The 27,188-nt window shown below is 36.5% G+C and overlaps 1 protein-coding gene across 1 annotated transcript in view; it reads left to right on the top strand.

The window, feature by feature from the left end:
* Positions 1 to 27,188, top strand: part of THSD7A (thrombospondin type 1 domain containing 7A) — a 208,175-nt gene that overhangs the window by 180,457 nt on the left and 530 nt on the right. Inside the window, exons 16-27 of the mRNA XM_086614618.1 lie at positions 2,791 to 2,924; positions 4,909 to 5,062; positions 5,887 to 6,028; positions 6,507 to 6,622; positions 11,935 to 12,052; positions 14,806 to 14,951; positions 15,515 to 15,689; positions 17,661 to 17,834; positions 18,863 to 18,958; positions 21,972 to 22,054; positions 22,393 to 22,603; positions 25,960 to 26,047. Coding sequence (XP_086470744.1) covers positions 2,791 to 2,924; positions 4,909 to 5,062; positions 5,887 to 6,028; positions 6,507 to 6,622; positions 11,935 to 12,052; positions 14,806 to 14,951; positions 15,515 to 15,689; positions 17,661 to 17,834; positions 18,863 to 18,958; positions 21,972 to 22,054; positions 22,393 to 22,603; positions 25,960 to 26,047 — 1,637 coding nt within the window. The remainder of the gene's footprint in view (positions 1 to 2,790; positions 2,925 to 4,908; positions 5,063 to 5,886; positions 6,029 to 6,506; positions 6,623 to 11,934; positions 12,053 to 14,805; positions 14,952 to 15,514; positions 15,690 to 17,660; positions 17,835 to 18,862; positions 18,959 to 21,971; positions 22,055 to 22,392; positions 22,604 to 25,959; positions 26,048 to 27,188) is intronic.

Genomic DNA, 27,188 nt, shown 5'->3' with positions numbered 1-27,188 from the left:
TTAATCTAAATGTGATCCACCATTCATTCAGCTGGAAAACTACTGACCCTTCAGAATATTTATTTCAGTTATTAAATGTAATTTGTTTGATTTATGTATTTAATACTTATTTCTGTAACATGCTTATTTGCATACATACAAAGCATAATGGTTAGATTGGGTCTTTGGTGCCCACAAGTATGTGGAAGATGATGTACAGAGTGGCTACACTGTAAGAAGAGATCTAGGAATTATGAACTCTGAGGAAAAACTGCAATGTGTTGTCTAACCCACAGAAGAGAAGATGGGAGGGAGGATGCTGACAGTCTGCTAGCATGAACATAAAAGGCTGAAGCAGGAAATAATCCATTTTCCATGGCCATCGTGGATGGGATAAAAAGCAGTAGGCTTAGACTGCTGCAAGCAGATTTGGGTTAAGCCTTACGAAAACTTTCTAGTGGTAAGGCTAGTGAAATATTGAAATAAAGTGCTTAAGACATCTGTCAAGTTTTAAGAGCAAGTTGCTCAACATCTTTTGGGGCTGACACATACGACTGTATTTTGGAGGGAGACCGAACATAGTGAATGCTAGCTGTCTCACTGAGCATCTTTCCTCCTGGGCCATGCATGCTAGGATGACTCCCAAACCACACTCCAACTGAACGAAGCTTGTTCAGTACTCAGTTCACTAGGTTAAACATCTTCATAATTACAATAACAATAGAGTCAGGTTTATTATAAAATCATGTCAATGGCCTTCAGAGGATTTCAAATGAAGAGATTAATCTCAGACTGTTAGAGAAAATAAAGACGTCCTCTCTTCATTGGCTCCAGGCATAATTTTTCCCTTTATCCAGCAGGTGGATTTGCAATCCTTACACCACCCAACTGCTGTGGCCTACAGTCATGGTTACAAAAATGCCAATAGGGCCAGGAGAACACCACTAAAACCAAGCAATGCAATATAGCGTTCTCCTTTGGCTTTCTGGCAAGATGTCCAATTTTTATGTTACTCGAAAGGCTATTGAATATGCAGGGTTTATATATTTCTGCTTATGCCAACTAGGGTAAGACATACAGAGACGTTTCCCGAAATTAAGGCTTCCCTATTCTCAATTTGGAAATCCTGGACAAGAATGAATAAAGTGCCACTTCCCATGTGACTACAAACTGTGCATTGAGTCCAGTACTTTCCTTAGCATGCATTTACACCACCCATCTTTATGCCCGAGTTAATGCTTATGTTGTTCAAAGAAGGCCCAAATATGCTGACTATGCTGGTTTTCTTGTGCATGGGCTGATGAGCTGCATAGTGATATATCAGACTCTCTACGCATTCATTGTTCAAGTCTGTCTGTTTTTTTTGTGACTGGTGGTAATTTGTTGCAGGTTTACTGATGAACTATCAGACCATCAGCCCTCTTCTTCTACACAAGCATTGTTCCTGAAAGGAAATCAAGGACCTGTTTAAGACAATGTCTTAGATTATCTATCTAGAAATATTAGTTCTGCTGACTTGATACCTAGAATGATATGTGAAGTTAGCTGGTATAAGATAATTTTGAGGCAATGGGCTTTATGTAATCTATGCATAATTAAGATACTAATGAAGGACTTAGGAATTTTGAAGGGTAAGAACTGTCAGTTCCTTTTATTCCTCTGAATCTATTGCACTTCATGCTGTCAGAACAATTACAACTAGTAGAGAAGTCGAGTATCCTCTCCAAAACCATTGAAGATTTTCTCTTGTCTTAGGGAAACTGGATTCCCTACTGTGTGAAGAGTTGATACTCGTTATAGGCAAAACAGGAAAACAGTTTTGTTGCGTGTTAGGGACTGAGAAAGAGACTAGTTAATTTACAGTCTCTTCCCACTAGTTGAGATTTATAAACTTTCATTATTTTCCAAGGGCAAACTTCTTGCAAAAATGCCTCATGACAGCAAGGGAGATGCAATAGGAAAAATTGGATGCCTTTTGCTTGGCAGAAGTCATAGAATATTGTTTTTAATAAAAGCTGAATGAATGCCATTTAAATACCAATGCTTCAATCTAATCATTCTTTCTTTTTATCTTTGGTTTTTCTTTTGGGTTCGTGAAAATACCTTCTTCAGGCTCAGGTAAGAGTTTCCAAAATAGAGCGATAACCTTAACATGTGTTTCCTGATTGTATTCCAATGTTTACCCTGTCTGAACTTTTTTAGTAATGTACATGTAAGATGATGTATGGAACACTGTATAAGGTACTATAAAAGATACTATTTAAAATCTTTATTCATATCTAAACATAGTACTAATGCTGGTATATGAATACATTAGAAAGATTTTAAGTATCCACGATGAAAAATAAAATGAACTGGTATATATTGGTACAATTTACCTTGAGCTCACCTCTCTTTAGAAATACAAAAACCTCACAACTAGTAACAGTGGGATGGAATACTTGAGGAAAGATATGAAGGATCAAAAGTTTTAGCAGAGTTTCAGCAGCATTTTTCTAAAAGGTATACTCGTGAGCTAGGCCAGTTACATATTTTATGTTAGTTGTGTTGACAATATTGGTGAAAATGGCATAGCATGAGCTTAGCAGTAGAGAAAACCAGGGAATCTGTCATTAGATGTCTTAGCTTCTGACTTTTTGTTATTTCTGTAGTTTTTTATCAAGTATTTTATCTGTATTATTACTACAGCCTTTAAATGATCAAGTTTACATTTGTTATTCTTATTGAAAAGAGGATTAACCCATTTTTGCATGATCACTGTTGCATGTTTATCTTGTGTGCAACAAAACTGACGCTTGATGTGGGTTCCAGGTATATGAGGTAGTCCCCTGCCACAGTGACTGCAGCCAATACGTATGGGTTACTGAGCCCTGGAGCGTCTGCAAGGTGACCAATGTGGACTTAAAAGAGAACTGTGGAGAAGGTGTTCAAACAAGGAAAGTCAGGTAAAACAGTATTGCTCCTCCTTCACTTTAGAGAACCTTCACTTTCAGTCACAGCTCTTTTTAATTTGATATGATTTTGTGTACTGTATAGTGGTAAGTCGACCGATAGTATACTGGACCAGAACCCTGGTTGATGTAAATCAGAATGGCTTTAGTGAGTGCAATATGGCTCTGTCTACTGGTTATGAATACAGACCTTGATTCCTACTTTGTAAACTAATGTATACTGTACTTCTTATACGACTTCAGACACTGCAATGTATGATTTTAGTGCTTTTCTGAAACCATTCTAAAATGATCCTCTTTCTATATGAAACTATGACTTTAAAAAAAAAAAAACTGTTTTAAGTATATATACATTTGGGAATAATAGTTACATGTATTACAGGAAAAAGTGGTAAAAGTGGATGAAGTGAAATAGAAGAGTCCAGAAATCTTCTGTTGTTTATTGAACCCAATCTAAGCATCTTGTAGGCTTGCTCATCATCCCAGAGCTCTAATCAAAGATTAATTAAAATTAGTCTCACATGGTGTGGACACAGCAAAGTTTGGGTTTAGTGTTGGTTGGGTTTTTGGGGGTTTTTGTGTGACTGACTGCAAAGAAACACACAATTTGAGATTATAAATTTGAATAATAAACCATAATATGAATTCAGTTGGAAGGATGGAAACGGGAGTTGTATGCAGTAAACTGCTAAATCTTCTCTTTTCCCTACCTCAAGTACATGTACAGGATTTTGTTCACAATAGCACTGTTTCTTCAGTGTAACTGTTTACTTCAAGGTTACAGCATTACTCTTTGCTTGACCAAAGTTAGAAAGACTATGCACAGTAGCATCTAAACAGATTCCCATAAGAATTCTCTTTAAAAACTTCCAATGTGAAAAATAAGAAGTAATCAGTGTTTATGTTGAAAATAGACTTTAAAACTACCATCAAAGATAAAGTGATTTCGGCCCTTTCAGACTGAAAACATCTTTTGTTTATTATCATATAATGCTGTTAGAGTACTAATGCCACAAAGCAAGTAAAAGCTCATGCTGTGTCTCTTGTATTTACCTTAGAAAAGAGGATATTTTAAAAATTAGTTTAGTCTGATGACTTAAGATATTTCTGAGAAAGTAATGTAGAACTGAGAATACTTTCATGAGTGTGAAAGGTTTCATATTGATATGAGCTTTTATCTCACAATTTTCTCAGTCTTATTTGAATGATCCTGGTCATGTACTAGTTGGATTTCTTCTGACAGGTGGAAGGGATAAGTTAGCAGCAGATTACACAGCACTGGAAATACTTTGAAATGAAGACTGTCATCTTCAGCTCTGCAAAACTGAGCATATTAATTTCTCATCTTAACCGGGCATCCAGTTGCTAATTTAATATAATGGCAATTAAAAAGCATCAGTGTAAATTAAGGATTAATGCTAAGAATATAAAATTTTAAAAGTTCTAATATTTCTACATTTAAAATTGTCAACTGAAGCATGGACAAAATATGTCTAAACTAAAGCTATTTGAAATTATTCTGTCTTACTGGTAAGCTAATGTCAAAATCACCTGCCCAGAAACTCAGCACATCGCTGAAAGCAAATGTCTAAATTCTGTGCATTTAATTATATGGCTGTCATCTGTAAAAGTGAGGATTATTTTTGGCTCCTCAACTTTTCTTAAACTTTCATATATCAATAGGTTGCCCAGAGAAGTTGTAGATGCCCCATCTCTGCAAGTGTTCAAGGCCAGGTTGGATGAGGCTTTAAGCAACCTGGTGTAGTGGAGGGTGTCCCTGCCCATGGCAGAGGGGTTGGAACTAGATGATCTTTGAGGTCACTTCTAACCCTAACCATTCTATGATTCTATGATCAATACTTAGTTCTATTGCTTCAATTACTTCATGATTAATAGGTGCTGGCAAAATATTAAAATGCTTCAGAATACTGTACAAAGTCCATGGCAAATGCAGTTTATGTGCAGTTCTTTTTTCCAGGTGTATGTTAAATACAGTGGATGGTCCTTCTGACACTGTAGAGGACTATCTGTGTGATCCTGAAGAGATGCCACTTGGTGCTAGAAAATGCACGTTACCATGTCCTGAGGACTGTGTTATGTCTGAGTGGGGATCATGGTCTCGATGTTCTTTGGTAAGAAGTATGCTGATGTGTCATGTTTATTGGTTTAGGGAGATACTTTAAAAATATATGTATGACATATTGTACAAAGATGCTGGATTAACTAGGGATTGATTACACATGTAAATTTCTATATTTGCTGTTATCCTTAGGATCATTGATGGTTGCAGATAAAGTGTGCCAGTGTTATCCATTAAGTGAAACTGTTCCAAAATACAAAATATAATGTCACCAGGGGTCATTCTTCAGTGTGGGTTAGGTTCTGTGTGGTGAAATAGTTTTGGCAGTGTCTTACAAGTCCTTCTTTGAGCCTACCTGTGAGCCTCTCCATAGCTGTGCAGTCACTATCTTTCAAAGAGCAAAGTCTGTAGATCGAGATTTAGCATAGAAAGATATTTTGTGGGTCTTCTCCCCCTTCCTGCCAGCAGTTTCAAAAAGAAATGTCCAAAAAACCAAACCAAAGATAAAAAGGTGTTTAAGGACCTCTGAGTGTTTGGGCTCTGGTGTGCCACAGTATGGCGTTGGAAAGTGAGCATCTGAATTTCCAGTTTATTAATGAAATGGTTTCAAAGTGCTAGTACTGAAATATGAACTAGTTAGGAAGGTAGTAAGGTTTTACCAAGTTAGAGGATACTTCATCTTGGGTAGTACCAAGGTGAAACAGCGGACTAAATTCTCTCTGAAATAACAAGGAAATGATTTCTCTTAGGCAACACCATGAGCCTGTTATTTTGCATTTGTGTTCTATGAAGAGGTTACTTGAAAGGTTGTTATAATGTTGCATGAACAAGCATCAGGATGCTGAAATCAAAGCCCTTTCCAATCTCCCTTTCAAGCCATGCAATGGAAGTAGTGTTCGTGAAAGGTCAGCTGAACTCCTGAGACAACCAGATGACGGAAAGTCTTGTCCTGCTGCTACCGAGACAGAGGTCTGCACTTTGAACAAAAACTGCTACCACTATGACTACAATGTGACAGGTATTTATGGTGCTATGATCCAGTGACAACTTGGGACTGTGGCTTAGTTCCATTCACCTTACAGGACAGATTTTTTCAGCTTTCTGTTCTTATCTGGAGGGAGCTGTGGAGCTTGTACTGAAAACTGATTCAGGCTATTTGATCCAGTTAAAATATTATTGCAGACTATAACTTGGGTGTAGTGTGCATACTATAGCTCCAGGAAATTTATTTCTGTGATCATTTTGTGATTTGCTCAACATCCATGCAGAAGAAACAGAATATGAACTTTTCAGGAAGGCATCACATCACTGACTATTTACAGTAACAGTGATTGTTTCTGAAAATGTGTAGCAACTGAGCTCCATGAGCCCTTGCATGTGTAAAAGTTGCTTGTGAAGAATATTTTATGCCATCAGAATTAGAATTAGGTGGGAGATTGGATCATTACGAGTTTTGTCTAAAGCATCTGCTAAACTAATGAATTCCTTGTTTCCAGACTGGAGCACATGTCAGCTCAGCGAGAAGGCCGTCTGTGGTAGTGGCATCAAAACACGGATGCTCGATTGTGTTCGCAGTGATGGCAAATCAGTTGACCTCAAGTACTGTGAAGAGGTGAGTGGGTACCTGTGAGTAAGCTGCCTTCTAATGGTGCTAATTAAATGCTGAGCCAGCTGAGCTATATGGCAAGGTAAAACATCTTTGCCAGATGTTTTGCAACACTATTCATGGATTGTTAAGTACCTCTGAAATGAACCGTGCCATCGACAGTCATTTTTATACAATTTCCTTTGGTTACTTTTAAGTAGCTCCATGAATGTATGCTAATTATTATGTCCTGAAGGAAAAGTCTTAGAAACAATAATTAATAAAGTAGAATAAAGATAATAAATCTTAATCAGAACACGAATCATCATTCTAATTTGATACAATTCCTGCATGGAGCTTTGGACAGCTGCCAGTATCAATCATTTACTCAATGTGTTGGAAAATATTTCTCACGTGCCATTCTGCAGCTGGGCTGAATGTTAACTTCTTGTATCCAGCTGTGCAATGAAATGATACCCAAGCTAGTGTAAAAAAATGTGCAGCATGAATGAAATATTAAATAGAAGCATATATGGAGAACTAACCAGCAGACAGGAGCCCTTAAATTTTGAAAGAGTCATTTTGCAGATGTTCAAACAAACTTCAGATTTGACAGCCCTGGTTTTCTGGGATTTTGTGTGTTGGTCTTAATATTTTCAATTACATGGAGATAGTAATGTGAAGGAAAATGGGAAGACCACACAAGTGTTGCTTTAAGGACAATCCTACATGCATTTCTGATGGAAAATAACTGAACTTTTTTCAGCTGCCATTTCCCCACCATCTTGACATCAGAAACAAAATAACTTGCAATAGGGTACTAAGGTGGTGTGGTCTCCACAGCAGCTTTGGTACCAACTCCTTGTCTGTTGGACCTTCCTGGCTTGTAGCTGCTCTTCAGGACGTGCCCATAGAGAAGTCTCATCAGAAGTAGCGGGAATCAGGAAACCATCACATACCTTGGACTTCAGTTTTGTAGTCATGTATCTGACTTAGATTTTTGCAACCCCCTCCAACATCTTGGATTACTGACTCCGTAAGTTCTTAGCAAAGTTTCAGCTGAGGCTGCACTCTACTTTTGTCCCAAGTTCCTCCTTCACACATAGCTCTTGGGTTTATAATCAAATCTAATAATTTCATCATTTATACCTCAGGAAGAAACTCAAGATCTGGCTACATACCAGCAAGTTTCTCTAAAGTTAATAGGGAAAATCCATTAATGCATTCTGTTAATGTTTTAAAAAAAAAAAAATTGTTAAAATAATTAAACAGCGTTAAAAGAAAAAAAAAATTGGCTCTTGGTTTATTTGTAAGAGCCTGAAATATTGATTAATCCATACCAAGACATGATATAAAATATCCATCCACGTGAATATTTCAATAGAAAAAAATATGCTTTATTAGATTTTAAGGGGAGATAAGAGTTCTTTTACCATAAAGCCAAGAAATTGTTCCTGTTGTTAACCAAAAATTTCAAGCAACGTTTAGAACAAATGATTACATTTTACACTGAAATCTCATTGCAGAAAACCTCTGGAGCTTTTCTGCATTTAAGAAATGAAAGTTTATTACTCAGAGAAATAATTAGGGCAAAAAGATAATATCTCAAACGCTACTTGCTGTAAACGACTGGCCAACAGACATCACTGCAGTGGGGTCCTGGCTTTATCGGCCAACACTGTGTGATATGGTCTTACTTGCTCTTTTGATTCACTAGACCATATAGAGATACAACTTCAGTAGAAAGCCCTGATCCACTCCTCAGTCATACTGTTAAGAGTATTTGTTGAATTATGGATGTGTAAGCAGTGGTTCAACAAGGTCAAAGGCTGATCCAATAACTTTGAGGAGTAAAACCTGTTAACCTGATTATGAAGAAAGCCAAGCTGTTCAGATCTTGCCAGACCCTTCACTGTAAAGATGTGAAAGCCAACTCTGACCTCACAGGTCTTGAGAGAGGAGTATTCAAGAAATTATCAAAATGTGAATACGTACTGTGCACTTCTTACTAATCTAATCACAGATGATCCTTCAGGGTGGGCTTTTTTTGCTGTGTTTTTGCATTATAAGGGCAGTAAATATTAAGTGAAGTTCAAAATAAGATGCATGTGGTTAGAAAAGTTGATAAGAGAAAGATGAAATATTGTAGTGACTTAGCTAATGGAATTTCTTCTGGACTGTCATAAAACTTTATACTAGATGTATGAATAAGCAAAAGTTTTGTTTAATTTATGTGTAGATACATTTACAGAATTATAATTCTCATTATTATATGCAAAGAAGAGAGATAGGAGTAATTAAACCTATCCTGATCCCTAAGAAAGACAGACGTCTAATTGCTATCTCTGAGTGGTTCAAGAGACTAATAAAAGCCATATATAAAAAAAACCCTCACACTTTCTTTTGACTGTCACCATCTCTAGGTATAAGCATCAGCATAGTTAACTACTAACATTTTTCTGAGCCTCTGTGTGTCCGTATGATCTTGTGTTCGTTTCAGTCAATCAGCTAAAGAAGCTAGCCAGTCATCCTTATTACTGCCAGGATAAATTAATTTCTAGAGCTTATTTCCAAGTCCTCGTTGTGTTAACACAGTTCCCTTCAAACTCTCAAGGCACAGTAATGCTGGATTACTTGGTCTCTGACTCTACAAAATTAGCACATCACAAGAACTTGGCTTGTCTTTTCCTTGAGTATTTGAAAATCAAATCACCTCAGGCAAGCTGGTCCTGGTCATATTCATATTTATGGGCTTATTTTATTCATTTACCTTCAATTAAAGATCAGACAAGCCTAGAAACCAGCAGTTTTGTCTGCATTAGAAAGCAAACTTTTCTGTTTTATTGGCAAATGGTCTGCTTGTCAGATTACATGATTAACCTCTGCTGGAGGTTAATCTGCAGTGCCAAACATTCCTATAAACAAATACAGATACTTTTTGTGGATCACAGGGTTTATAGGGCATGCTGGTCTGGCAGCCTGCTGCCCCTGGTCTGGGCGACCAGGGGTACAGAGCACTCAGCAGTAACTTTCAGTCTAACTCCTCCAGCACTTGCCATTCTCAAATCAGAAACCCCAACTTATCCAGAACAGAGGCTCTTTCAGGTAAGGGAGCTACTGAACACTTTTCCAAATGTTTTCTAAGCTCTTCAAGGTGAATTCTGGTTCATCAATTGAAGTAAGGAGAGGGATGAGAAAAGAAGATGTGATTAATAACAAATTGCAGTCTGCCAGTTGTTCCCCAAATCTATTTCAGCAGCATGCCAGTATCTAAGACATGCAAATGACCAATCACTGTGAGTAATGTGGCCTTCAGCTTTCTTCTCGTCACCTTTAATATCTGGGCTTTTCCTTCTCTAGCTGCCAAAGTCCCACTGAGAAGGCCAGTCTTGAAAGAGAGCAGTCGTGTTTCTCTAATTGGCAGGAATCAGTTCAGCCGGCTTTAAAGCCTTTGCTCAGAAGATTTGACCCAAATATAGGCTTCAAAGACAGTTCTCTAGTTTCCTAATTATCCAAATTCCAGATTATTCAAAGGTTTCAGGTGTTGCCTCTGTCTGATAGCTGGATAATCAAGGTTATACTGTATACAGAAAAAAGCCAAGAACTCATTGTTTGATGTATAAAACAGAATAGAGGTCTAAAACCTCATTTGTCTCAATAAATGGTACTACAAATGCAAATTTAAGATTTGGTGAGTCTATCAGTGAGACATTTCCAGTGCTTGTGGTAGTTTATTTATGGAGGACATGCTAATGTTGTGCCTAATTATTGCTCTATGCTTGCATTTAGTAGGAAATAGTGTTTTTATTTCCTTTTAAAAGTCTTAACTGCTGGTTTTATGTCACTAACCTTTCCAGTCATTAAAATTAATAGGTTTTGAAATGTCTAGTTTGCTTTTTTTTTTTTTTTCAAACTGTGTGGGGATTTTATCTACCTAAAGATATCCACAACCTCTTGGGATTCTGAAAGGTCTCAATAATGATGAGGTGAGAGCCAATGAAGATGACAGTCTTTTATGCTGGGAAGTTGCAGATCTGTTCATATTGGGAGGATTGATTTTCTTTCATGTTTTATATCATACACACTATAATTGACCTATCCTTTTAACTCATTCTGAAGCTGCGCAGGCTACAGGGATTATTATTGTCATGCTAATATTTACGCCATCAGTTGTATTCCATCTTGCATCATGTATTCTCATGTGTGTTAGTCAGAATATCTTTTCTTCCTTGGATGGGGAAATCTGAAGCCTGGGAGTTTATAAGAACATAGAAATGGCTTTACAGGATCAGACCAAAGGGCCACGTAGCCACTCTGCCATCTCGAAGCACGGCCATAAAACTCTTCCTTCCCTGTGAGGGTTCCATCGTTTGTTAGTGTTAGGCTGGCTCCTGCCTGGAGAAAAGTTCAGTACAGAATGTATTTTTGGGAAAACGTGTGAGTCTGGCTATTTTTTGTGTCCCCTTCTCTCATGCTCCTCCAGCATTTGCAGTTTTTACTTTAGGGATGTTAGGGGATTCTGCTTTTTGCAAAGCTTTTCAGAAAAACATGCAAAGCTATATTTTTTTTTAGAACAAATCATTGTCAATGTCATGTCAATATTTTTGCATGGATGAATAGCATAATATGTATCGTAAACTTACACACCGCATTTGGAAAAAAACGAGAGAGTCATAAGCAGATGCCTAAGGAAGAGTAAGGAGGACAGACATACACGAGTTTCCATCTACTCCTCTGGCAGCCTCCACCTGTTCGCAGCTCTTGGACTGCATTTGCTCAATGTGGTTTCTGTGTGTTTAAGTCTTAGACTTCTCTTCCATTAACTTGTTCAGCCTCTCTTGAGCTCCTGTAAACTTTTAGTATCTGCAACATCTTCTGGCAAATAAAGTGACTATCCAATGCATGTTCATCCTTCTCCTTTTGTTAGTTTTGAACCCAGCTCCTAGCATCACTTGAATTCAGCTGTTAATAGCTGTTGATAGTTTTGTATTTTTATATTCCCATTTCAAAATACTTTATTGATACTTCATAAATTACTTTGTCCTTCACCTATTGTATGAAGAAGTACTATAGAGCTTAAGCCCTCCATTTATAGGCTCTAATTTAGAAAATAATTAATGAAAATAGGATTGAAGCATGTATTTAAAAATCAGCATATGCACTAGGACTGTCTTGAAGTGAGATTTTTAAATGTTCTAATTGCTTTACTTTTTATTTAGTAATGACTTCATGCTTGCTTAAAGCTTCAGTTGTCTCAGATTCACCGTGTCCAAATTCATACCCTGCGCCAGTGACACAGCCCAGGTGCTACATGCTGACCGCTGAATATTTTCTTTTAGCTTGGTTTGGAGAAGACATGGCAAATGAATATGTCCTGTGTGGTGGAATGTCCTGTGAACTGTCAGCTCTCTGACTGGTCCCCTTGGTCTGAGTGCTCTCAAACATGTGGCCTTACAGGTCAGTATTTACCTTTGACATATTGTAAAGACTAAGCTTTTTTTTTTTTTCCTGTAATAAAAGTAATAATATCTGTTTTCACAGAACTAGAAAATGTAGTTAGCTAAGGAGAGTGATGAGGATCTAAATCAGCCTTATTCATAGAGATAAGATGCTTTAATGAGACTGTACTCACTAAAGACAATGAGAATTTGGCCCAGAATAGTTTCTGACTCTGGCAAGAAAGTGATGAATGATATATTGAGACAAAAATAAACACTGATGTGAATATTTATTTTTCAGCCAGTGGGAAGAGGAAGAGAAGGGAGGGATTTCCTCTTAAGTTTCATTAGTGGTGAGTTTAGAACAACTAAATTTGCAGAAGAGCATAATGATTAAAACCAACAAATCACCACAGAATTCCATATTTTTAGACACAGAACAAGGATGGGAGGACTAGTTACTTTCACTGTAAGCACATTAATTTTTTTCCAAAATGTTCTTAACAACTATCTAAGTTTTTAAAAATCAAATCTATATCAGAGAATGGATATCAAAGGCATGTTCTAGTTATGGAGGGACTCTTGTTATTGATTTCCACTGATATATCTCAGAATAGGGACCTGAAAGCACCATTGTGCCAGGCAACTAAGGTATACAGACTACTGAAAGGGAAAGGTAGAAGCTCATCTATGAAGACTCTTCATTCTGTAATCGTGTCTGGAATATGTCACTACCTATTGGATGGTTAGCAGTGTATGGAATCCAATTTGAACTGCTGGGCTCAGCGTAAAAGGATATTGCATCTTTTTGTGTGCCTTGGGGAGTGCACAGCAGGGAAAAGGTTTAGACAAAAACATCTGAAAGCATCTGGCCACCTCAGGATCCCAACAGAAAGACCTACGGATTTTTTTATGATAACAGTTAATAATTTGGTCCTGCAGAATCTAATAATGTAATAATATTTCAGTTTTTTGAGCTTCTCTCAAAGCATGACTTCTATATTCAAATAATCTAGACTTCTGTATTCAAAATAATCCTTATAGAGCGTGAATTGAACTAACAGCTCTATTGAAGGCTTAAATATGTTGCCAGATTTTCCTTTACAAGCTTCTGTTTATATGTCAGACCTGAAGAATTGACCTGATTTTTTTCTGAATGAGAATTATTGTTGCTATGCTTTTTCAAGATGTGATGGTGGGTCATTATCAGAAATCCCTGTGCTTTCACAGTATAGAATTCATTTGTAGAAGTGAGAAAATTGATTTTAAATAGTAATGTAAAACAGCTTCAAAATTTTCAGTGTTTTTAACAGATGATGGCAACCTCACATGTAAGCCTTGAAGCTGTTATTTTCCTATTAGGCAGGATGTTAGAAGTAACTGCAGTTTTTCAATAAGTAATAACCATCTAATAAACACACAAAGCTGAACTGCTTTTATGCACTCATGCAAATGCCCATAAAGTTAAGGAAGAATTCTGTATGCATGAATCCTGCTTGTTGCTGTTCTTTGGGTTTTTTTCTCCAGTACTTTTCAAGAAAATCTTTTTTCTCCTGTGACATATCAGTTGGAGCAGCTGTGAATCCAAGAATGATGAGGCTGCACTTGGCAAACATCTTTCTAGCTAGCTGCAGTGAACACAGCTGTCTGGGAGACTGATATATTTCTGCTGCTGCATTGTGGCTTGTGTAGCTTGCACTCAGCACAAGATTTGTGTCATGATCATTAGGGTGTTCAAATCCAAATGCCTCAGATTGAAATGTGAAATTAAAGATGAATTGTTTTGGCCAGCTAACAGTGGGTGTTATGTAGGTAAATTTATGTAATGCCTTAGTTTATTATAAGCCTCAGTATACAAATTTAAATATATACATTTTGTTTCAGACTTGGTTCATGTATGTATCTATATATAGATTAAAATACCAGAGCTGTGATGGTTTTGTGGAAACATTTGCAAGGTGCCAAGTCTAGAGCAGCCACTTTACCACTGCTTCTGGAATACAAAAAATTTTTTGGTTATATCACATGACCTCTCTGTAATGAAGCATAATAGTCTAATGTCCACTGTAAGATGAAAGAAGAGAGAGTAGCTGGAAAGATAAAAATGTCTTCCTGTTTATGTAAGTATTTGAAATAGAACCTGTATCTCAGTGATGCTGGGTAGCGTGCTACTCATGGTTGAAGAGAAGATTAATGTTGGATAAGCCTATTGTATTTTAATTTTCTTTGGATCTGAGCGAAGAATCCTTCATCTCTTGCAAAATCTGTATGGCACATTATCCAGACAGACAGTGAGGAAAGGTGCAAGCTGTTCCTCGTTGCTGGAATCAGACAATCATGGGACACGTGAATCTGTATTAACTTGGGGCAGAACAGAACGTGTTGGTCTCTTCTAGCAGTAAACTCCAGATGAAGAGCCACAATCTCCACTGAAGTGCCACAAACATATTGTCATGTTCAGAAAGAGTATTTTTTCCCCAGGCTTCTGAACTAGGAAGTTACTACTTTTATTGTTACAGGAGCAATCAGAATCCTAATCAGACATCCTCCTGCTCTTCTTGCAGTACAAACAAATGACAAAATATGAAATGTCTCACTTGGAAAATATAAGTCCATGTAACATACAAGAGCCAACAGATCTACTTTACAATCCAATTTGTCAAATGTGGAAAAAATTACTTTACAAGACTTTTCGCCAAAATAAACCGATCTTGAAGAATAAATTAGTCTAACCACTTTGTTGGTAGTTATATTGCTGTTTCCTATTTACAGGAAAAATGATCAGAAGAAGGACCATAAATCAGCCGTTTCAGGGTGATGGGAGGCCTTGTCCTTCTCAGATGGAGCAATTCAAACCCTGTCCAGTAAAACCTTGTTATCGGTGGCAATACGGTCAATGGTCTGCATGCAAAGTAGAGGTAAAAGCCATATGGGACTTTGAAGTTATGGAGCTTGTATATCTAGGCATATTTGTGATATGCTCAGATACCTGCTTCATAACACTGCAAACAATTAGCTTCCACCGCTCTTATACTATAACTAAACATTTATTCTTAGAATTCATATCTGTCAACAGATACAACAATGTCCTACAGATATTCAAAGTAGAAATGTAAACTTTGGTACTTGAGCAGCAACTTTGCTAATAATTCAAATCTTTCTATTGTAAAAGAATATCTGTGGAAATAGGCATCCTGGAAGAGATCTCCACTTGAGATACTGCCGTGGTTGCAATTTAAAGGCATAATTAGCGCCATACTTCAAGAAACAGTGGTAGCAGCCAGCAGAATTTTTGTTTTGTTTTGTTTTGGGGTTGGTTGGTTGGTTTGTTTCAGAAGTAAAGATAAATGTCTTTCCCCCCCGCTACTGGAATGAATAAGTACTTAGGCAAAGAATAGTAGGAGACAGAGTGACATGTAGCTCAGATCTAGTCTTTGGCACTTTCTTCTGTCCAGCATCCATGTATGTCCTCCTTCCCCAGGACGCTCAATGTGGAGAGGGAACACGAGTGAGGAACATTTCTTGTGTGGTTTTTGATGGATCTGTTGAAGATGTTGGCAAAGTAGTAGATGAGGAATTCTGTGGAGAAATAGAGCCTATTATAGATGGTAATAAGAAGATGATACTTGAGGAAACCTGCACTGTCCCTTGTCCAGGTAAGCTATTCAAATAAATGTTGCATTTCAAGATTTGTTGGGTGTCATTACAGTTATCAGTGCCTAGCATTAGCCACAGGCAATTAAATCTTTTCCACGTGTCTTACTAATTGGATTAATCCATCAAATGACCAACAGAGTTACTTTCCCACAGTGGCTTCATGACAATAAATCGATTAGAAAAAATACCAGGATTTAAATTTTATAAAAGGCATATCTCAGTCACAGATTTTACCTAATAAGAATATGTTTTTTTCACAAAATCTTTTGAAGTAAAAGCTGTGTTTATAAGAGTGTTGGTTTACAGTTAAACATTTACTTTAAGTGCTTAGATCACCTAACAGCTTTATTAATACTTTTAACAGTGGCTAAGAACTCGGTGCTTTTTACCGGTGTCAAAGGAAGCAAAGCTAGGGAGTCTTATTTTTTTGTTTAAAGGGGCTATTCCAAATGAAACTAATATTTTGATCTCTGAGAAAATGTTAGTGCCTCTAGATGTTTAACTCACTGGACATGATGTGCACTATCCTTGCCCTTGTAGCCTGCATTCAAAGGAGCTGTTATAAATGATCAGGTCCATGACCCTCATGCTGAAAAGAATTAAGAGCCTATAACAGCTGTTTAATTTCCAGTAAAACCCCTCCAATTCATTTCAAAATTATTTGTAGAATCTGAAGTCTATTGCTGTTGTTCAGTAGAGTCATTAGTGATGTATCTTCAGAAGTACTGATTAACTCCATCAGTTCTAATGTAACTATTATTCTATACTAGCGATTTGCTTTTATTCTCTTGCAACTCTCCTCTTTCTCAGACTTTTTTTCCAGTTCATTTCAGATTAGATTTGAGGTAAAGGGGCCTCAATAAATAGAAAATAATCAAAAATGGAGAGGCTTCCATCATTGCTTTGTGCACAGCATTCCAATTGCATGATTTTCACATATTTTTACTTATTAAATGAAAATTGGAAGAATAAAAACTTGTAGTTATCTTTTCTTGTTAGCAGCTATATTTTTTTAATATAAATTTGACTTACTGCTTTCTTTTAAAATTTTGCTGAGCAGGAACCTGTTCTTCAACAATCTCACACTTAGCCAGCAAGAATAACTGCCCTGTGGGGATGTGCTAATGATACGCTCCAACTAATGTTTCCAAAAATCACTACTTGTTTTCCTATTATGTATACATCAGTTCTTCAATTATTCATTTCTTCGCATGCTTTCCTAACGTTGGCAAATAAAATTCCTTCATTAATCAGGCATCTGGTCAACACAGTACTGATTATAACTGTCATCGGTATAATGCAAGGTAGCATGAATTTTTAATAGCTCTTTCACTGAAATAATGAGAACTAAGAGGTTTATTTATGAGTCTGTGCACAGTCTAGTTCCATTTTCTACTGCAGTTTTAACAAAATGGTCTCTTTGTGTTGTGCCTCAGATCTTCCTTAAATGTTCTTTATTCGATCATGCTAATTAGTGTCATTAGTACAATTTTTTTTTCGGTTTTACACTATAAGATAACATTCTACCAATCTCTATTACCATAACATGAAATAGCCAGAGCAGACATTTTAATCACCTTCCCATTTCCATTTCTTGCAAAGAATGTTCCAGTTTCTCTAAACTGTCTGTTTACAGAAAAATTTACAAAAATCCAGACATTGGATGGAGTGTTACTCAGAAATTCAAAATGAGAGTGGTCTTATGGGAATGCTACAGGAAACTACCCTGCTTTAGAACAAATAGGCTTTTGTATAATCTTTTCATTACTATTTTTTGCTGCATAGATATTCAGCGAGTGTCAAAATATTACCTTCTCTTAAGTATAAGACACATTTAAAAAGAGGAATGAAAGGAACTATAAAGAAGGAAAATAAAGAAACCAGATTTTGACTTTTTTTTCTAAGATATTCAGTGCAAAATACTCTTTACATATGATGATCGTTCATCTTATAAAATTACTGTTTGACAGGGGACTGTTACTTGAGAGAGTGGTCAGAATGGAGCCTTTGTCAGCTAACCTGTGTTAATGGTGAGGATCTCGGCTTTGGAGGGATACAAGTTCGATCTCGGGCAGTGATCATTCAGGAATTAGAGAATCAACATCTCTGTCCAGAACAGGCTTTGGAAACAAGACCATGCAGTGGTAAGCACAGAAGTACACATAAGGCAAATTCCTGTTAAAAAAAAAATACAGAACAACAATAGTTTTGTTTTCTTTCTGTTCATGGTACCATATTTAGGCAAATACAGATTTGATAGTTGTACAAATGCACTTAAATTTTTGTTTTCCAAGTATCAACTGTAAATAGAAAATCTTTCAAATGCTATTATGTGTTACAACTTTTGACACAATCTTTGGAGAATTGATGATCCTTCTCTAATAATTAAATTTCTTTTTATTATATATGAAAAAATAGTTGCATTATCTGCTTGATAACATTAATAAAAAGAAGTCTTTAAGTTTTGATATATAACCAAATTTAGATTTCTCTCCATCCTTTGAATTGTTGTTAATCACATGACAATGACATTAAAAAGTCTCAGTCATGCTTACTGCTGGTACTGGACAAAGTAGCTAAGAAAAGTCATTTCCTGTACAGACGTTTCTTGTCCATTCAGAGGCCAGACAGTTCAGGCAAAATGGAATTTTATATTTTTAAGGGAGCCAAGGTGCAGAAGGACTTCATGATTTAGCCCAGGCCATATGAGAGGTGTACAGCAGAGCCGAGTTCTGAAGCCAGATGCAGCCCAGGCCACTTCGCCAAGCCCTGGAGCATTGACTGAAGCTCAGTGTTACTGGGAAAGGAACCTGACTCCTTAATGAGTTTGGTGCAACAGATGGGCCGCGACCATTATGAGGTTATTGGTAACATCTGTTTTGCCCATTAACTACATTAGGCTTACTTCACAGGCAGTGTGTACAACTATTATAATTAGTGTTCAGGACACATCTGGTGTATTCTGTATGTATCCAGTAAGTGCAGGAGACCTTGGGGCCTCTATGTGTGCAGTGCACCCTTCTAAGTTGCTGGGTGAAGGAGGAAGGGGCCTATTTAGCCATAAAAGCCATTAAACATAATGAGTATGGTCTACTGAGGAGTGTGGCTGCCACCAGTGGTAGCCTAAAATCTTGTCATCAAATTCCTTGAAAAGTGAATGTTCTCTGTGTAGATGGCCAGTGCTATGAATACAAGTGGATGGCTAGCCCATGGAAGGGATCTTCTCGAACCGTGTGGTGCCAAAGGTCAGATGGTTTAAACGTCACAGGTAACTACTCTTTTTATAAACTCAAAAAAAGCCTGGAAAACAAGTGGATAATGTCTTTTCCCAACAAATGGAAATATGTTTTTTTAAAGAATCTGCTAAAAACACTTGTTCATAATATATGAAACTATGTGCTCTTGTCTTGAATCATAACATTTTTGCGTACTAAAGTTGTCATTTTCTTTTCCAGAATTATGCAGATGTAATGCTAAAAGTAAATATAAATATTATGTTCTGTATTGGACCTGGAACGTTCTACATTGTTGGGGTTTTTTACTGTAGACATCTTTACACTTCTAAATTTAGGAGTTTAGATTTCAAGCCCTATGACAAATAGAACTCGTATGTATTAAAGTTTATTTCAGTACCTATGTAGAGGCAGAGAGAGATGAAAAGCTTGATAATATCATGCATATATCATATCTCCTTAAATTTACAAAATATCACATTTTAATAAATGTGCTGATATAAATTTATTTCTTTATGTCAATGACATAAACCTATAGCAGGATACTTCAGTGGACAGCTACGTCCACTATGGATGTAGTTACTTTTTATGCAAGCCAAAGCACTAAACACCATGCATTAAGAATGACTCAGGTCTCCTAATTCAAGAAAATCTTAATATGTATCTGTTTGTATGAATTTATTTATCAGAATTAGGGATTGATTTGAGCTAAGAGTTACGCATTTGTTGTTTAAATAATTTTTATGTCAGGCCAGAGATAGAAAAAGAATCCCAGCCCATCCTCAATGCCAGCCACTGCCATGTCAGTCACAGGAGCTCTAATTCATGGACTGCCAATACAACACTTCTTGATAACGGAACCCACCACTACTCTCTGTTGTAACAGAATAAAATATCTGTGTTCTTTTTACAAGGTTTTGAAATAATACTTAATAGTCCAAAGTGTCTTTTGCAAGTGTCACCTTGTGCTGTAAGAATATTAAAATGCATCATCTTCTTAATGTATGCAACAGGGCATTATTTATGCACCTTGATTGCTTCCTCCCTAGCGAAGATGCTTGTGTGGTAACTCTAAGTACTAATTCTTACTAAGATTAATATATGATTGTATCTATTAAAGATCCCACAAAATTTTGAAATAAATAGTATCTTGGTGATTATGGCTCTGAGATGTTAAAATCAGAATATATTCACAAATCACAGTCAGTCACATAAAAATAATAGATTGTTCTGATGTGACTGAATACAGCCATGTGATAAATTGCAGGAAAGACAAGTATGTGAATAATATGAATATGTGTTGTTGGCAGATTTTTCATGACGGGACCTCCTAGGCAGACTAACCTCAGACCTATATTGTATCTTTTTTTTCAAAGTTTATTTGTATGTGGTTTTAAAACTGTGCTAACTTTCTGATTTGAAACGAAGAGTAGTGGAAAATTCCCTACAGTGTAATCACCAGTTTCCAAGCAATGTAAAACTATAGTTTAATATGTTCCTGATAGTTTTCAAATAAAGCACTTAAGTATAATGTTCTGTGAGAACTTCTCTGCATGAAGTATACATTTGTGAACCAGATTGTAATTTACATTTAAACATTTTTTTTGAAAGTTGTTTGTATAAACTACAGTATTTAAGAGATCAAACTGATAGATGCACATACACCATTGATTTAAATGGAGATTACTTACTTTGATCTAGAATCAACCCATATCTATGATTACTGTTTCTTTGCTGCCTTATGGCTGCACATTTGGCTATAATACAGTGTGTTTTAATTTAGACATTATCAAATTCTTATTATGAATTCCGTTAGTATTTTAAGGCCTTTATTTATTTACTTACTTGCATAATATTATTGTGCTGAATAGTTCTTTTTCACTTGAAGGTTTTGTTTCCCATGGGCGATGAGGCAACTCTTTCCTTCTGCAGCTTCCTTGGATGACTGATATTTTATTACATAGATTCCCACAGGCATGTGATTTGTATGCTAGGATGTACAATTTTCCTTTCTGGGGGTGGGGAAAACTTATGGCAACCAGCAGGGTTTTCTTTGTTCTTCATCAGCCATCCCCTTAACACTTGGATCTACATAACCACATCTAACTGCATCTGCTACAGTTGTGACCAACCTCAGCTATCAGGATTTCATCATCATATCACACCAGTGTAAAAATGTTAGTAACTGGGAGATGTAATATAATTCACTATGTAGCAGTATAAATTTTAAACTACATGATGCGTATCCCTCTTCTGTAAGCTAGAAGGAAACTCAGGTAAATTCAAACTGATTCTAAATGTATTTTAAAGTCATTCTGGCTGAAATGATCGTGAAAGCCTGATTGTGTGCATTGGTCCATAACAATAACTGCACTGTACATAAAGCTGTAGAAATGAGAACTAGGACTGTACAAAAAGGAAAAAGACAGAAACCCACTATATCGTCAGTATCATAGCATTCAGTACATCTTTACTGATAATGCTTCTTTCCTTCCAAAAAATCTGTCTTAGATTAGCATAAGTGTGGCTTCATAAGAGGCAAAGCTATAGCATGTTTAAAAGTGAATACTGAGGAACAGCAGAAAACAGGTATTGATTCATAAACTGGATGAATAGTTTGTTTTCAGTTTAAAAGGCAAAGATATAAATAAAAAATATGCTTTTATTTTCTGCATGGCCACAGTTTTAATATGTAAGTCATAAGGAGGACCCTAGACAACCAAAATCTGTTCCCTCAAGCACAACAAAACATTTAAACTGTTTTTCGAGCCATCCACTAAAGGAACAAAGGGAAAAACAAAAGCTTCACTTGCCAAATATTAGTTCTCTAAAATGAACACGAATGCAAATACATGTGCTGTATCCTTACTCTACCTATAAGAAAATACCGGATACCAATTATCCTTCACCTTGGAATAAGAGGAGGACTCCGAAATTCAAATTGGCAGTAAAATTGTAATCCATGACATACTATAGCAAGTAGTGACATCAGTAATTTCATCAGTGGTGAGGTATTACCATGTGAAAATATGATTTTCTGTCCTACAGGGGGCTGTTTAGTGATGCGCCAACCAGATGCTGACAGGTCATGTAACCCACCGTGCAGTCAACCCCACGCTTACTGCAGTGAGGTATGTGCTACTGCATTGGAGCATAGAACAGCCCCGTGAGGGCTTCCCACACATCTCTCTGCATTACAAAGATTATACCGACAAAAAGTATTTTCAGAGATTTTGCTAATTATTAATTTGTGAAAATCAACTTCAGACCATTTTCTACCTTTAAATTAAATGTTGAATAATCTGTGTTGATTTGGTAGAAACCTGCATAAAAATATATGAAGAGGTACCCTCCAGGCTAGCACTTATTGAAACAGTCTTCTCTTACAGTCGTCCATATTACTATGCTTTATAGCTCACAGAAAACTGTGTTTTTCTGCTACACAGTATAAAACACTTGTTCCCTACAGACTAGAACATGCAGTTGTGAAGACGGATACACTGAAGTTATGTCCTCCGATGGCACACTCGAACAGTGCACTCTCATCCCAGTGGTGGTGATCCCCACCATGGAGGACAAAAAGGGAGATGTGAAAACCAGTCGAGCTGTGAACCCTACCCAGCCCTCCAGTAACCAGTCAGGACGAGGAAGGACCTGGTTTCTGCAGCCATTTGGGCCAGGTGAAGTCATGCAATGAGCAGTTCTTAATGCTAAGTACTGGCATTTACATTTTTCTGATGCTGAGGAAGAAAACAAAAAGCCTTAATTGTACATTTAAGAAGACAGGCATCTGCTCTGCCTGAAAACAGAGGAGACATAAGCAAACCTTCTCAGCTACTCTATCTACTCCATATTCAATGAAATCTTATATTGCAGAATATTTCCTTTTAATCACTTCTACCTGTTAAAATTCACAGAAGCTATTTGAAATGTGACTTTAGAAGAGAGTTGGCTGCAAAAGTGCAAGCCAGGATATTAGATTACGTTGTCTCAGCCAATAACGCTTTGTCAGAGCAGTGAAATGGTAGCACTGAAGACTGCAAAGTTTAAGGGCTGCTTAAAATTTGCAGCCATAATATAAATTGTAGGAAAATAATCAGTATAGATATACTAATGCTTCTCTGCCATATCTATATTTAAATTAATTCATATTAGACAAGCTAAACTTTTTATTGATATTTAGCATAGACATGCTCTAAGTCTCTATTGTTTATGGTGGACCATGTTCTTTAGAGCTGAGCAAGGACTAATATGCAAGAGTGGCAAGAAATACAAGACAGTTGTCCCATCAAAAATACTTTATGAAGTCTATCATATAATCAGATTTCAGTAAATATTTCCTGGTACTATTAAGCATTGAGATAAATAAAACTTTAATTAACAAAATACTTTCACATAAAGAGATATGATTGCTTGTTTAAAATGTTAATTATATGAAGAGAGCAATTGGTTAACTTCTTAAGTGTCTTTTAAATATATAGAGCTAAATATTCTAACACACTTGTGTCTTAGGGTTTTCATTTCTTTCTAAAGCTTTTATGGATGTTTTTAATCTGAAAATTGAAAACAGTATCTTTACATGCATAATCAGTAAAATGCTGCAAATGTAAAACTACAGCAATACATCTAGTAAGCAGATTAAAACATGTTCGGGTTAGAAATACTTATGTTAGATCCCATTAGTCCTACTAGTATTTACTGTTATTTGTAATGTGATACTATATTTGACACCTGCAATAAAATGGTCTTTACTCCAATTAGTTCATACTTTAATCCACAATAAAAAAAGAAAATTAAGCTTTTCCGGTCCTCTTTTAAAAAATAGCATCTTACCAAATCTGTTATCTTTTACCCATTCTAGCTAAGTCCACCTGAAAATACCAGAGGGTGGGTTGTAGCAGCCAGAGTACCAACAATAAGCAAATGTCAGACAGTCGCCTTCACCTATTTAGGAACTTGGGTGCTTATGTGAGCTCAAACATGGTTTTTGGAGCAAGGAAAAGCTGAGGGATTTCATGAGAACTCACCAATTTGCTAGTAATTCAAGTTAGGAAGGAAACATAGCTCAGATAAAAACAACAGTATTCCGTAGAACTAATACTTCACCCAATGAAGGTATGAGGAAACATGGAAGCAAGTGAACATTTTGCACTTCAGATGAGATTTGTGATTGTTTGTTTTAATTCCAGGATTGGGTATCTATTGGAAAGGTTTTGATTTATTCTAGCATGATTATTCCTTTCCTCACAGTTCCTAAGTCTAGATTTAAAATAGTTGTTTCACTATCTTCAACCAATTATATTGCAGCTCTAAAAAGAAAGGTATTAAAACTATCCTCTTGAGGTGTCTCTGCCTCTTTGTATTACCCAAAACAGTTGAGTTTGAGATGCCAATTCCCTTGTATACTTAGAAATAATCTGTTCAGGGGGAATTCAGAAACCCTGAGTTAGATGTCTGTAGTTGCATAATAGGAATGACCTCATTAACAGATTTCCGTGCTTTGACAAAAACAAATAAATCCATCCACAAGATAATGCCAGTCTTTTTTTCAAGGAGATAATACTATTTTAAGACACACAACCTGAAAACAAGCTGAAACCCCTTACATTTACCAATGGAAATAAGCCAAGAAGAAAAGAAACTAACCTATTTAGGGTACTGAAGTTGAATTCCTCTCGTTCGTATTATCATATCATTGGACATGTCAGGTCAAATCTACTGTTCAATTCATCTTTCATGGATCAGTTATTTCAGTTATATCAGTTATTATCAGTTATAATGTTTCATTAGGTTGATTAATGTAATGAAGCTAAAATGTTTTTATATTGATTAGACTTGAACAAGTTGTCCACATGACTGCAAGACTTTGCACTGCCAGAGAACAGAAAGCCTGAACTTAACTGCACAGCAATAGAGAGTGCTACTGTGAATCTGAGCAAAGTCAGTCTGACTAATTTTTGTTATTATTAGGTTTTAGGAACATCAACTGCCTCGGTAATGCCTTTTTGTTCTACAGAGATATCAGGAAGCAATAAGTATTTGGTCAGAAAAATTTTAGCTGTGTTTGCTTACATTGAAAATATACATGACCATGAAATAAAAATTTTGCCACTTGTAAATGAAATAATTTAGGTTTTTAATGGAATTTTCCTTGTCAAGGAGGTGCAACAAGGCTAGCTAACCTCCTGTAAAAGAATGTTTTCAAAAACCTATTTAAAAATTTGCAAAAGATAAGTCAGATAAAAGTATTAAGTCAAACAGCACGCACTGACCTTGGGTTCTGACATGCTTTTTTGGGCTTCAGAGCAAAATCACACAGATAGAGAAAGCCACACCATTTTTCCTGGGAGAAGTGGGTGCATATAGGATCAAAGCAAGCAGGAGAGTGGGATGTATATGTAAGTCTGCAGGGACATCATGTCCAAAATACAAACTGCACAGGCTGCACATAAATACAGTCCTTATTAACAGACAGTTCTATTTATGAGCATGTGTTGTCTTTTTTTGGTGTATTTTTGCTTACTCTGTGAGGGGAAGTTGTATTATAACAACAAAACTTGCATTTGGTAGGGGAAGAAATTGAAAAATCATTACTTTATGCTGCAGTGAAAGTTGTGTATGTGCAGTTAAGGTATTTAAAAAACATTAAATTGAATAGCAAGAAGAATAATAGGCAGATGGATTTACCAGAGCTAGAATGGAAGGTGATGGTAACAGCATCAATGAGTCCCGGGCTGACAAGCTGCCCTGCGATCAGGCGGAAGGATTGCCAGCTACCAGTGCGCCCAGGGGCTGGGTTTCAGGGGGGGGTCTCGCTTGCTGCCTCTGCCCCACATCTTGGCTCCGTTCAGATTATCCAGACGTTGGCTGAAAAGCAGAACGCAAGTGCACAGAGAAGTTATTGCTCAGTTGTTTAAGCTGTAATTGCTACTGAAGACATATATTTTAGATAATAAAAGCATTTCTATACTATATCAGAACTAATAATTCAACAAGACTAACTCAAACACTACTGACTAACATTCATTCCTTTTAGATGGGAGGCTGAAGACCTGGGTTTATGGTGTAGCTGCTGGTGCATTTGTTTTACTCATCTTTATTGTTTCTATGATCTATCTAGCCTGGTGAGTTCTTTAATTATTTACAAACAAGCAGTCCCACATAGACTATAATGCAAGCATTTACATATGCCATTACAGAAAACTGCAGGCATTTCAGTGAACTGCAGTGCTTAGTTTTCCATGTCCTTTTGACCAACCTCAGATTAGTGGACTCTGGTTGTAGTCTGGATGATGGCTAAACACATGCTCTCCTGAGGCTAGAAGAACATCTTACAAATATGAGGTAGCTTTTAGTATAGTTCATTTTTGTCCAGTTTATCTCTGTTAAAAGAATGTAGTACGTCCATGATAATTTACTTGTGTCTGTATCACAAAATGCAGAGAGAAACAGCAAGAAGGAAATTTAGTAATCAGGCAGGTCAGATTTGATGTTTGGCAGGATACAGAGAGACACAACCAAAAAAATCTGAAAACTTTCTCATGTGTTTTTCATACATGAAATAATATTTTGTTGAAAAATCTTAGTGCATGTGAAAGCAAAGATTTTTTTTGCAACAACAAATCACCTTTGAGATTTCACCTCCCTGAAGTTTTATAGGTCTTGTTTGGAATTTCTGATCCAAATGACTGTGCAAGTGGAAGGTGAGGGAAGTGTGGTCATACACATCAGGGTCTTGGCTGTACTGCATGAGTAGGCTTTTGGGATGCTTCTGGATTTGTTTGGCTTTTAGTAAATCTTTCCCAAAATCTCACTTCTGTCTAAGTAAGGAGCAAAATCTTTTACTTTGGGGGGAAAAGAAAATCCATTAGCATACAACTCCACTGCAGATTCTTTGGACTGGAATCTGTGGCCAATGCAAGCCACTGCCAACAATTGTTTTGGTAACAAAGAATTAGATTTGGGAAGCCTAAGTGACATAGCTGAGGTAAGATACTGGATGAGACTGAGGATGCACAGGCCTGATTTACAGAAATGCTTATATTACACTCTCAAAAAAGACAAGTACTAAAGCATGCATAAACATGCATTTTCCTTTGACTTGGTAATTTTTTAAAACTATATCAAATGGATTGGAAATACTGCTGGATTAAAATCTAATTCAGTACTAGACAGGGAACGATTATGGCTAACACCCATATCCCTGCTATTTATGACTGGTTTTATTATAACATCTAGAATTAACTGTAGTCATTCCAGCAAGTA

Source organism: Tauraco erythrolophus, chromosome 7 (assembly GCF_009769465.1).
Source record: "Tauraco erythrolophus isolate bTauEry1 chromosome 7, bTauEry1.pri, whole genome shotgun sequence".
NCBI classification, from domain to species: domain Eukaryota; kingdom Metazoa; phylum Chordata; class Aves; order Musophagiformes; family Musophagidae; genus Tauraco; species Tauraco erythrolophus.
Note: the sequence above shows the minus strand (reverse complement) of the source record. Positions and strands in the feature narration are given on the sequence as shown.